Source organism: Melozone crissalis, unplaced genomic scaffold, assembly GCF_028551555.1.
Source record: "Melozone crissalis strain CALT ecotype California unplaced genomic scaffold, PUWL_Pcris_2 ptg000004l_1, whole genome shotgun sequence".
Classification (NCBI taxonomy): Eukaryota; Metazoa; Chordata; class Aves; order Passeriformes; family Passerellidae; genus Melozone; species Melozone crissalis.
In genome coordinates this window covers 16218137-16231652 of record NW_026535782.1, presented here as the reverse complement: position 1 = coordinate 16231652, position 13516 = coordinate 16218137, and the positions used below count along the sequence as shown (strand labels likewise).

Sequence of the window (13516 nt, the reverse complement as noted above, 5' to 3'; positions counted from 1 at the left end):
TTATACATACAACTAAAAATTAGCACTAGATGTATTTTCTTACAATAAGGTTTTGCTTCACAATACTTTCAATACCTTGAAGAGTACAATTTCTCCTTATTCAGGCATGAAGTTATAAATATTTATAAACCACAGAATACTATTTTACACCCAAACCTGCAGTCTGTTTGGCAGCTCTGTTAAATTTTATTTTGTTCCAGATCAACATTAAAATCAATACGGTCATTTAAAAAAAAATCATATTTTAATTAGTTTTGTTTGTACATTTCCAAACTTAGTTCCAACTAAGTTGCCTTTCAGACTGCAATCTTCTGAAGCAGAAAACTAACCTTCACATGTGCCTAACAATAAAAATCTAACCAAATACTTGCATGTGCTGTTAAGAGCATGTATCTTGTATTTCACCTTATATTAAAAAAGGCAAGCAAACAAAAAAAGCCACAAAAATATTTGTCCCTACTTCCATCTCACTGAAAATGAGAGCACTGAATAGAGTATAGCCCATCAGAATAAATTACAAATGGACCGAATTTTTCTTTGAAGTGATTCCTTCCTTTCACAAATAACAGACTTTAGAATATAAAATAATTTAAAGAGCAAGCAATATCACAGGTTTTTTACTTATTTGTTTGAAATTTTGTTGGTGTTTTAGACCAAACTTACACAGAAATATCAAATGGCTACAACTAAACAGGAATGTATTTTGTGATTATTGACATTTAGGAAACCAAAACTTTAAAAATCATAATTTACTCCTCCACTAACAATATTCTATGTACAGTATAAAGGAAGAGGCAAAAGAGAATTTCAAAAATAGCCTAAGAGCAAACCACAACAACGGAGTAACTTACCCGCAAGGCTTCGATCACAAGGTCTCGTGCTTCTAGCTCTCCTTCCATTACACTCAAAAGCATTCTCAGTTCTGGCTTGCTCAGGTTATCCACATCAAACTCTCTTGTCTGTAAGAAATAAAGCACTGATGAGCACACTGACTACAGTAGTTACTGTAATTTACTGTAAAACACAGATGTGTCAGCATTCATCTACAGTTGTCAAAAGTTGGTGTCTTTATTTGTACTATATAAAGTCAAAATTAATAGCAGATAGTCTGATTATTTTTTAAGTAAAGAAATTAAAGCTCTCCCATATTATATTGTTTCAAATTGTTGCAAGGGATCAGTCCTGCAATGTCTTGTGAATGATGAAGGTGAAATGGCACAGCAGCTAAGTTTGTGACTTTGCTCCCTTGTGCAGTTTCACAGAGGCTGAAACAATTGAACAGATGTGAAACAGCACTACAGGGAGGAAGGCAAGAGAGGGGGAAAGGATCTTAACCACAGCACACCCAAGGCACCTGTGCAAACAGCTACCAAGTTACCACCACACACTGGGCTGAATGTGAACTTCTGAAGAACAATTTGTGAAAAGACATGAAGTCTTATGTGCATGCTTTATTTGCAGTCTCATTTGTTTGGCTGGAGAGAACAGTTCAGGTTTAGGAGGCACTAACATTCTTAGCAGCAGTGTCTTTTCATTCCACAGTTAATAACAAGGGTGTAGGTCTGACTGCCTCCCTGAGCAAGACAGGAGAATGGGTTTATACTGATGAATAAAACCACTGAGCACATACTCAGTGTACACTGGGAATACCAGCACGGCCTCTGTAAAAACAAATTCACTTCACAAACTGCTACAGCTCTGTAACAACGTCAACAGGCACATGGTAAAGTGGATCCACTGGACACTGATGAATTTGAATTTTCTAGAAGCTTTGGACAAGGTTCTGCATCCAATATTATACAGAAACTCCTATCCAAATGTGTAAGAATAAAAGACACTTAATGGATAGGAAACAAACATCATGGGTAACAACCACGCTGCAAGATGGAAATAGGAAAGCAGGGGGCACCTCTGGGACCAGCCTTATTCAAGTTCTTCATAAATTGTCTGGAAAAAGGACAGAGAAGTGGCAGATACAGCTATTTCATGTGGAAGCTGGCACATAATTCTTCACTTACAGGTGAACAACGTCCTTTTACTGCTATATAAACCCCTGGTACACCCACATCTCAAGAACTGCGTAAAGTCTTTATCTAAAAAGTGTGGAATTGGCTAACTAAAAGAATGAAGATAAAAGGAGTAAGTACTATATGAGAAAACACTACAAAGCTGGAAGACTTGATTTTGGAGGTGTGGTGAGGAAAATGTTATAATATTCACAAAATCACGAAGGTAGATAAAATTAATGTAATTCTGTTTTTCACCATCCACAATGCTAACACAAGTAGGCACTTAATGAATTTAGAAGGGGATTACTTTCAGGGAGAGAAAAAAAAATTATTCCATGTGCTAGATTCAGCTGCCCAGATTGATTTTCAATATGCTATTATCTCCTGTAAGGTAAACACTAGACTCCTGGCTATGATCTAGATGTGTTTACTAGAAAGCCCGGCAAAGCAAACACTCAGCTATCTTCAGTGTGAAGTAATCTGTTGCTGTTACTGTGAAGTAATCACCAAATTAGGTGAGCAATGTATGTGGATATACTGTATTTTCTCCAAAGCACATACAATCTTAACATTCAGCTACTTGGAAGTTAACTTCAGTAGAGAAAAATCCAATAAGGATTAAGGCAAGTACCATTTCTACTTTTTCAAGGCTAGAGGATAGCAGAACAGTTGTTCTTCCCTCAGGCTATAGAAGGCCCTCTAGAAGGCCATAGATCTAAAATACCCAAAAGTTGGATCTGTGCTAGTATTAGTGTTACACTTTTACTTTGCAGTTAAAACATGCAGAGGTGCACAAATGGCTAGAACTCTGTGCCAGAGCTTCAGCTATTTACATGCACTATGTTGGCTTGAGTTTCCTCATTCAGGTGAGTAACACAGACCAAGCTCCCTGCACAAGCGGGGCCATCCCAGAGCACCGGGCACAGGGTTGTGTCCAGACACATCCTGAATATCTCCACAGCCTCTCTGGGCAACCTGCTCCAGTGCTCAGTCACTAGCACAGTAATGAAGTTCCTCCTCATACTCAGGTGGAACTTCCTGTGCATCAGGTTCTGCCCATTGCCTCTCCTATGACCGCTTGGTACCACTCAGCACAGCCTGGGCTCCATCCCCTTGGCACCCTCCCTTCAGATGAGGTTGAGGATGAGGTTCCCTCGTTTGTCCTCATAAGAAATGCTCCAATCACCCTATTTCTATCAGGCATAACTGTTTTGAAGATGGGGCCATTCTTTCTAACCAGAACTTTAGGCTGAACAACAGTTATCTTCTGTTTTTGCTGCCTGGGTCAACTATTCCAGCAATCCAAAAAATAGCTCTTACTCTCCGTACCAATGAATCATGAGAAACAACTGGTTTCTCTGAAGGCTTTTTTCCAATATATGCTGCAGCACCTCTCACAGTGCTCCTCACAACTCTATATAATGCTCACTGATCTAAGGACACATATAAAATGAGAAGTCACTAAACTTTTACAGCTCCTCACGTAATCTAGTGTCAGTAGAGTAGATTTTACCTTCCTGGCTGCAGCAGTTTTCACACTTGGCACTTCTGATTACTAAATTTAATTCGGTCAGATACAAGGACCACTTATCTACCATCCTTCTCCTGCAAACCACTTCACAAAACCTAATACTTCAGGGATAGAAATTGGTTTCTTCATACAACTTCTTTTATAAGAAAGTCTCAATTTTTTAGATGGAAAACTAATACAGGGATATTTTTTTAAAATAGAAAGCAAGTAATAGAGGGTCACCCAAAAAAGTACAGCACACGTATAAAGGCAGATCTTTGTCAAAAGACTGTCCCTCACAGGTGAAACATCTAATATCTGCAGTCTTTCCTGAGATATAAATGAAAACATTCTTAAAAAAAAACATAGACATTCTTCAACATACTGTGGTGCAGTGATGAGATTTTTAACTAAGCGTCTGCTTAAGCAATTACATAAATTTTTTTCAAGTGTACACCTTGAACTAGAACATAAAAAGACAGCAAAAACTAGCAGTTAAATGTGCTCTTTAGTAATTTACAGTTAGATATAAATAAACACAAAGAGACTTTAACAGAAAGACATTCCAACAAGATATTCAAATGATTTTTATATTTTTAATTTTAAAGACATGAAATAAGAACTAGCCAAACCACTTCATCTCTAAATGACTCTATCATATGAGGCTAAAACCCCACTTACCCAAGCATCTTGTCTCCAAAAGCAGCCAACAAGGGATGCCTTGAGATCAGGACTAGAACAAAACAAGCCCATAATGATACTTCCCAGAAATAGTCTCTCAACCTCCAGCAATTTTCAGCTTGGTCACCTTCTGAGCCAGAAATTGTCATTTTGTATATAGCAGCCCTCAGCTGACATATCTGTTGTGAACCTGCCCCTTTGCTCTTTGTATCTTTATGTCATTTTAGCATCCACAGCATTCCATAGCACAACTACACATTTTGTGTAGAATCACCACCTTTATTGTCAGTTACTTCTGTCTGATGCCTTCTCATTTTAAAGTATGAAACTGTCCACAATCAACCAGAAGAGACACACAAAAAGAAAAATTCTTTTAAGGATGAAAAAGAATAACATAATTTTTCTGGTCTTGTTTATTAATAATTTTATGCTCACTGAGGCTTTTTTTCCTCCCAACTTTATTTGACGAATTCTGAAATTAGAATGACTACTTTTTTCCAGTACTTTAATGTCATCTTTGACTTGTTCACTATGGATAAGCAACATCAAATCCATTCACACAGGATAAGAAGGTGTATGGCAGTCACTGAAGATGCTACCATGTCTTCTCCCCATACAAATCCCTGAATCAGCACTCACAGAGCTGCAACATAACCCAACTTGACCAAAATGCACAGTTTAAACATCTGAAATATTCCCAAGGACAGTTGTAAAAACATCTTAAAGACCTGCATAGATAAAGCATATGATGAAATAAAACTGTCCTCCCTCTTAAACACTGTGCCATCTTCTGTGCATCAAGATGTCAGTCATGGCAGGCCTGCCCCAAGTTCTTATTCAGATGCAGCACTGTTTGGCCAAGTCATAGAAAAAACTGCTGGTCAGATCTAGAGAAGTAATCTTCCTAACATCTTCCAGTGAAGCACTAAGTCTTAGAACTCCAGAAAATAAAGACTGCATTCGTAGCTCATGGCTTATGTGTCACCTGGGGTTTTGCTAGGATACTTGTGGCAGAGTGCCAGGTTGTAAAAATTTAATCATCAACTTAACAACTATGTAACCAAGCCAGCCATTGTATTGGTTTTATACAGAGATATAGGAATACATTGCCCTAAAAGATATTTCATATATACAACCAAAACACAAGAGAACTTCTTCCTCTACCTCTTTCATATTTCAAAATGTTTGGTTTATTTGATCTATAAGAATAAAGTACCTGAAAAACACTATTTCAGTTCTTTCTGTCTCCAAAACTCCATGTTATTCTTCCAGATCAGTTTTGTCAGGGGTGTATGTTGCCTGCACCAACAATAGAGCAAACTGCTAATTAGATAAACTCATCCAACTGCCTGCATGTGTGTCACAAAAACCATACAGGCAAAATGATACCAGCATTGCTAAAGACTAAAATAAGCTCTGCCAAGCCAAAAGGAAGAAAAATCCATCAATTCGGAACAAGAGAAGGACTACCCAGAAGAGCAGAGATCAAACTGGAAAGGCATTTTCCAGCCTCCATTGCCTTTGGAAAAAATAGAAAGAAGATGAAATTGGAAGGTCACCATCAGGCACAGGAAAAGAATGGAGTCTTTCTCTCATGCAAAGCAATTTAGAGTAGAAATGGTAAAAGTCTTTACAGTTAAATGCATCACCCCACTCTGAAAAAGAAATCAAAACCACACAAACACAAAAAACCAAAACAAAAAAAAAAAACAAACCCAGAAAAATATGAGATTGGTAGTGCTAATAGTTTGGTTTTGCAGACATAGCCTGGTGGATAGCACTGGCAACCTCAGGAACTAAAGGTGCTGCTCATTCTGCTATTGCAGCAACTGTTCAAAACTCTGCTGCCTTCAGCAGAAGCTCAAAGAGATAGGTGAAGTACAGAAGCCACAACTTTGTACTTTCTCTAAACATAACAAAGGCAAAAAACAAATTAGCTGGGAATTAATCACAAATGACCATAGGAAACAAGCTCCTTCTTGCTCAGAAAGCTGTTTAAAAGATGGAGTAATAATCCAGGACATGGGCAAGAAACCTGTGAACATAACTGAGGGCTGGAAGGGTGGGAGTGGGGCAGGGAGAAGAATTAAAATAGTGTACAAGAAGACACATAGGGAAAAGCTGTCAAAATTAAAAAAAGAAGTATTCTCAGAAGGGAAGGGAAAGGTACATATCTAAATTTATTACATATTTTGAGTTGTCATCAAAACACAGCAGAATCCTCTTGAGGATTCACATAGCAGACTTCCCAGATAAGGTTCTAAAAATTAAAAAGGTTTGCTATTACTTATTAGACTACACAAAATAGACTTCTAGTATAGTGATGGCCCCACATCTGCCAGACCCATGAAACAACTGCACCAGAGAAACACAACCATGGCTTGTATGTTTTAAAACACCAAGTATGTTTCCCTGGTACAACTCATCTGATCAAGTATAAATATCTATTTTCACTAATTCTCTTTAGTTTCCCATAGAGAACTGCTTATTATGAAATGTCCCAGGACTCAAAGACACTTTTTCTGGGACAGGCAGATTTGATCCAGAACTTAGGAGAGTCATCCATGCCAACTGGACTAGCAGCAGAAGTCCAGCTGGGATGCCCCAGAGTACCCCTAGGGGCCACTAAAGGTGAAAACCTAAAGGTGTGTGTGCTGTACACATGTATGTAAGGGAGGTACCTAATGGTACCAGCTGTGCTAACCAGGTACTTCAGGTCCTTTTATTTTCAATGGAGTAGAATCAGCCCAGTCAAACAAACAAAAAAGCTCTTCAGCTAACCACCAGCAGAACTATTTGCTCATGGCTCCACTGACTGTAATAGGATATTAAATATTGTGCATAAACACAGACACCTAAATTTAAATGTTTTGAACCCGTTCACACCTCTACCCATACCTTCAAGAGCCAGCTGCCTCAGTCACTTCACTCAAAGCCAGTGAAGTTCACAAACCTGTTTCTAAAACAGGTTATTCCTTCTAGCCACTTACTTCACCAGCTATAAAAGGAAGTGGATATGTGGTCAAATGAATCATAGCCCTTTTCTAATAAAGAAAACTGCAGAGAGACTGCTAAAAGAAGTGGTTATAATATCCACATAGTACTCATGAATACTTCAGGGAAAACCACAGTTTATTGCTTTGCCTGTGGAAGGCCTGTTCTTTAGTCTGAAACTAGGGAAAGAATTTGTGATCCCCTGCTTCACCAGAAATTATCTGTTGCAAAAATACGTGCCCATTTCCCACCACATCCAAGATGAACTTCAGAAGATATAACCTTTAGGAAATTTTCTTAGTAACAGAAACAGGTATGAAAGCAGAGAAATATCCTCCAAGGAAAAGCAATGTCATTGAATTTGCTCCCCAACTAATATGGAATTTTTTGCTGAAGAGAATATCATCTGCTGTTAACATTCAAGACTCATAAAATTTCATAGTCATACCTAAGGGATCATGAGGGTACTGTATATGCATTGAATTATAACATCCATTAGCTCAATGATTTTTATTGGATTGTTCACCACAAGAAGTTACCCACTTATTCTGCCCTCCTCAAGCACACCTCCCCAGCTTTCTGGGTTTATCAGAAGGTTTTCTTTAAACGGTGTGGGGGAGGTTTTGGTTAGCTATTGTGGGCTTTCTTGGCTTCAGCCAACAGCAAAACTTTTAACAGTTTCAACATTAACCACAAATATACCTCAGAGCTGGGAAATTTGTTTTGGAAACAACAACAAAAAAACCCCAACCAACCAGCCCCCAACCCCTACAAAATCACTAAGACACTGACCTTTATACATACCCAGATATTGTCACAGCTGTTAAAACATTTCTGCAATCTATTAAAAGCCACAAAGATACTTTGCCATTTTTCAGTTCAGTGCAAGTTAGGCTTCTATGAAGATCGAGGCCCAAAAATCCTCTACAATCATGTTTAAATTTTTAGATTTAATGGGCAATTTCTGTTCAGCAAGTTGCTTCCAAATAAGTCACTTGAAAGGCAATTAGTAATTACAGGTTAAACACAGATATGGGTACACACTGTTGAAGCTATCTCTGTTTGCCAGAATTTTACACCTGACTGTGCTATGAGAGAACCAAAACAATGCCCAAGAAAGCTTTAAGTCATTTATCACTTGTACATACCAGTACATCTCCCCTAAGCCTCCTTGACAGCTTCTGGTTTATATGTCCAAGGATTATACAGCTGTTTTAAATCAATTGTTCCTTTTCCTGGGTAGGAGTAGGTGCACAACCAGACTGCAAACTGCTGTCTTCCTGAGATCTTTTCTTCCTGTCCCAGTTTCCAACTCTATTCCTATCTCGTTATATCCCCTCTGAGGCCAAAACAATGCTCACACAAATGAAGTCAAAGCAGTAGGGAAAACAACAGAACTTACTGCAGCCATCAGCTTTACACCTCCCATGTCACTTTCACATATCTGGCTCAGAATTTTCACCTCTGCACTTCACCTCTAATGACAGACAATGTGACAGTCCACACTCAGAAGAGAAAGGAACATTTACAAAGTGGACTGCATTCAGTGGCTTTCTTTTCTCATCCCCAAAGATCTTCACAACACAGGAAGAGAAGGTGTGCTGCAGGTTGTGGAGTAGAAGGCATAGAAAAGGCAGTGCTGTAGTTTGGAGAAGGGGGAGGAGAGGAAGAAAGGAGGATGGAAGTGTCACTGCAAGATGGATGGAGGGAGACCAGTGTCTCACCACAGAGAAGCAGGAGAACTGGAACAGACAGAACTGTGCTGTCTCTGCATGTCATCTACAGGCTGAAACACAATGGCATCACACATCTGACTAGGAGAAAATACCTCCTCTGAATGATAATGCAACACTGAAAACTTGTATTCAGATGATAACAGGGTTGCTAATGGTCCTTTTGTGAGTGACCATTTTCTAGCATGTCATCTCTTGTAAGAGATATAGTCTTTGCTTTTCAAGGCTATGACCTCATTTTCTACTACTTGCAGTAGTTTTCAGATAAGAATCTTTCCAACTGATCTAAATCAGCCTATATAATTGATATCATCAAGCCATAATTTAGCATTTCATTATATTGACCAGAATGGCAGTTCTACTACTAATATTCTTACAGATCAATAAATAGTGAATACACCAAGGTAGGCATAAAATACCCCACAATGTCACCACAAAGTATCATGGAATTTCTCTCAGGTTACATTTTTTTTTTTAGTATTGATGGTTTTTAATGTAGTGTAACTTTTTTGTACTGTTACATGACCCACAGCAACCCAGAGTGATCCTGTGGGGTAGGCACACGTTCTCAGTGCAATTTTATAGCAACATCCTTACTCACTCTAGTGGAGTCAAGATTGCACTCTATCAATATCCACTAGGTGTACAGCTTTACAGACAGCTGAAGGTACTGTCTTCGAGGGGAAAATAACATTTATGCTTTTGATCACTGGTCAAGCAAAATCAAACCCCAAAATTTTACTGAATAATTTCAACAGACTTCATGTTTGATATAACAGGCTTTTCATAGGCTTTGTTAAATCTACACTGAAGCTGAAGTGTGTGACAAGTGAACCCTCTGCACAGCAGGCTGATGTTCAATGTTTCAACAAAAAGACTGACAAATTGGATTATTTCTTGCTATGATATAATCATTATTGGTAGATATTAGGCAGATGGAAGTCATTCAAAGATGTTTTAAAACACACACATATGTTTTCTCTCAATTCCAGCCCAAGCTGCATCAACACAATTTCAGTGACTTCAGTGCGATCATGCTGAGCAGGTATGAAAAAGGACCAGAACCACTCCCCTGCCATTTTTGCCTGTCATCCGTACCACCATAAAAATGCCAGTATTTTGTGGGAACAAAGGGATGGGCTCACCAAATGCTGTGCTTTATCCTAGGAAACTCAGAATAACAACATTATCAGCTTTGCTCCTAAATCTAACACACTATAGAACAGTCTAGGCTTTTCCAGTCAAATTCCCTGGTGAATGTAAAGCACTTCCCTTTCTTTTCTACAGTGCTTCTAGAAAGAGCAGAAAAACTCTTTATTTTCCAGTGATGCTATTGATAATGTATCAAGACACAAGAACAGAATTTAGTATCAAGAAACCCTATTGTGCTGTCCTTCTGCTTACAGCATAAAACTTACACATTAACACATTACTAACACAAATACTGCTTCTTCAGAAAAAGCTCAGGAAAGCTCACAGCTTTTTACTGCACCATTTGTGCAATCAGAATTCTGAGAACTAGAAGAAAAAAAATATAAAACAGAACAAAACTAAAACCCAAAAAAAGCCCTAACCTAAAACTGTACTTAAAACAATATTTTTTATAAGTTGAAGTTTAGTGTGACTTATAGTCACCTGAATGATTATGGTCATCCAAAAAGTCAGATGATCCAATTCATAATTCTGTATCTCTAGTTTAAACACAGAAAATAAAAGCTATTCATGCCAACCCTTCAAAATAAATATTTAGGCATTATATATGTATTGTTTTTTAAAAAATTCATTGCACAGAGGTTTTCTTTTTATTTTCCAAGAGAAAATTAATCAACAATAAAATATTTATACTGGTAAGGAAAAAAACATAAAACAAAAAATTAATAACTGAAGATAAGTTAAAAAGGAAAGCAGTATTTAAAAATATTTTGTTATTTACATCCTATCATCTCTTCACTTTTAAAAACATATTTTAAAATGAATGCACAGTGGAGAAGTAGCCCTCCTACCTTTCACAATGAGAACACCAAATTGCATGAGTGGCTTATACTCCATTGCCTAACAGTGCAATACTGAAGTGCTATTTGATTACAGGCTACTTGTTTGATATTTTAAAACTGAAAATTAAGGCAGTATTAATATGAATATAGTAAAGAATTTAGTATAAATAATTTTGATGAAAACCTGGGCTTTAAAGTATTTAAGCTTGTTTTTAGTAATTCTTACCTTACTATACATTTTATCATTATGTCATTGTTTGAATAGACAGTGATGTTATAAATATGCACTGTGTTAGATTTGCTTTTTTAAAGGAAAACTGAATTTCCACAACACTGCAGATTTTAAGACACCAAGGACAATTATGTACACAGTTGGAACAAGGTTTCAGATAAGAACTAGTGCCTGTTTGGAAGTAAACAAGATAATAACAATAAAATCCTGGCAATAACCTAAATTCCAGAGAAACTAGTGCCCCTAGCTTCGGGAGTCCTCGCCGTAAGGAACGATCCCGATCAGAACGGGCACCACGGCGGTTTTACCGCTCTCAACTTCGCATGTGGCTACGAGACCGAGCAGCCCCAGCCTGACGCGGGAGCTGCGGCTGTCGGCCAGCGAGTACCGAGGGCTGCTTCGCCCGGGAAGTGCCAGACAGGCCGGACCACGGCAGGTCCGGGATGCAGCGGGAGAGGGAGAGCCGCCGGGCTGCCAGAGATCTGCCACAGCACGGGCGAGCAGGAGCCGCGGCCCAGCAGAGGCGCAGACCGCCCGAGCAGACGGGCCTTGCAGCCTTGCCTGGGGGCGTGCGGAGCAGGAGAGAGGAGCCCAGGGCCGGCCCAGGGGAGCGCAGCCTCCCCCTGACACCGCTGTAACCATCGGCAGGCACCGCACCGCATCCCTCCCAGCTGCCTCACCCACCCGCAGAGAGGACACGCCAGCAGGGAGGGCGTTCTGCTCCGCTTCTGAGGATATCTGAAGCGGGGAGCCAGATCCTGCCCCTGGGGCGCGGGCCCTGGGATCCGAGAGGTCTCCACACACCCGAGGCTCGGGACAGGGACTTGGGGCGGGGGAATAGGACGGTGCCTCTGCGCCGAAAACGCCTCACGAGAGGCAGGCGAAAGCCAAGCGCCTTGCGGGCCCGGCAAAGGGTTAAAGAGCAACATTTCCCCGCGCCCGGGTCTGACAGGTCCCGCCGCCCCAGCCGCTGTCAGCACCTCAGCCCTCCCGGAGAGCCGGGGCGCAGCCCCCTCGCCGTGCGAAGCAGCGGGAAAAGGGCGGTGGGTGCGAGAGAGGCGAGACGGGGAGCGGAGCCCCCTCCGTGCCCCTCACGGGCGCCGCACGCCGTTCCCCGCGCCGGAGCAGCGGGAGGAACAATGGGGGCGAGAACCCACCGCCCCCGCTGAGGGAAGAGGGAGAGCCGCAGGGAGGCAGACCCCGCGCCTCTCTCTGTTCTTGCCCGGGGCGGGACGGGGCTCGGCGGCGGCGGGTCCCACAGCGAACCCCGTCCCGCCCCGGGGGACAAGGAGGGCGGAGGGACGGAGCGGCGGAGGCGAGTCTCCGGGCACGGCTTCGTCCCAGCGCCATGGGGAAACCCTCCTCGCCGCGGCTGGATCGCACCCCCGTCTCCCGCCAGGCCGATTACCGCTGCCGTGGCCGCCGAGTCCTCCCGCCCGCCAGAGCCGGGCTCGCCGCTCGCTCCCTCCGTCGCCATCTTCCCGCTGTATCGGCTCCGGCGCGGAGCGCGGTGCGGAGCCGAGTGGCGGAGCCGCCGCCGCCAGGCGCTTAACCCGCTCCCCGCCGGCAGCGATCCCGCCGGCAGCGAGGGCGCTTAACCCCTGCGGCGCCGCGCAGGCGGGGCTGCCGAGCCGAGCCGAGCCGAGCCGCCCCCTGCGCCGGCAGAGGCGAGCGAGTGCCGCCGCCGGGCGCTCGGGCTTCCCCACCCACCCGCTCCCCGTGCTCCATACGGCGGCCCGGAGACAGGCGGAGGGGGAGCGGGACCTCGCCGCGGGCGGCCGGCGCGCAATGGTGGCGGAGGGGAGTGTCCCCGCTACCGCTACCCGGGCCCCACGCACGCATCGCTCTCCTCCCTATCCCACCCCCGTGGTTTAGCAGCAGAATAAGAAAAGAAAAGGTTGTGGACGGGACGAAAAAATAGGGAGTTGCAGTGGGTTGGCTTACCTGATCCGTGAAACCTCTAAACCAACTGAAGTCTTTGAGGGAAGAAGGGCAACGGTGTCTCTTCCTTGCTGGGGGTGCTGACTGGAGGAGTCACCTCTCCCTCCCCCTCCCCTGTGGAGAGGTTTGGGGGAACATTCTGCTACCCGCCATTGCTTGACTGCCTTATTTTCAAGGCATGTTTTCAGACCTTGTGTGAGGGTGGACACTCAGCCAGGCCCAGTGTTTTGGCACCTCTCAGATGCGGTGCTGGAGCCCATCCTGACCTGGGGCTGGGCTTTGCCATTCCAGGTGGGTACTGAAGCCAAATCCTGTTCAGGATTCCTTCCAGAGGAAGGTTTTGGCGACTGAGCTGAATGTTCCCTGCCCAGGAACATCCTGCACTGCCCCTCTCCAGGGGATGTTCCTCACGGTCTTGCTGT

General features: G+C 42.5%; 1 protein-coding gene across 1 annotated transcript in view; it reads right to left on the bottom strand.

Moving 5' to 3' along the window:
- CTTNBP2 (cortactin binding protein 2) overlaps positions 1 to 12730 on the bottom strand; it is a 79074-nt gene extending 66344 nt beyond the window's left edge. Inside the window, 2 exon segments of the mRNA XM_054270716.1 lie at positions 852 to 959; positions 12562 to 12730. Coding sequence (XP_054126691.1) covers positions 852 to 959; positions 12562 to 12630 — 177 coding nt within the window. The 5' untranslated portion in view covers positions 12631 to 12730.
- Between the last annotated feature and the right edge of the window lie 786 nt (positions 12731 to 13516).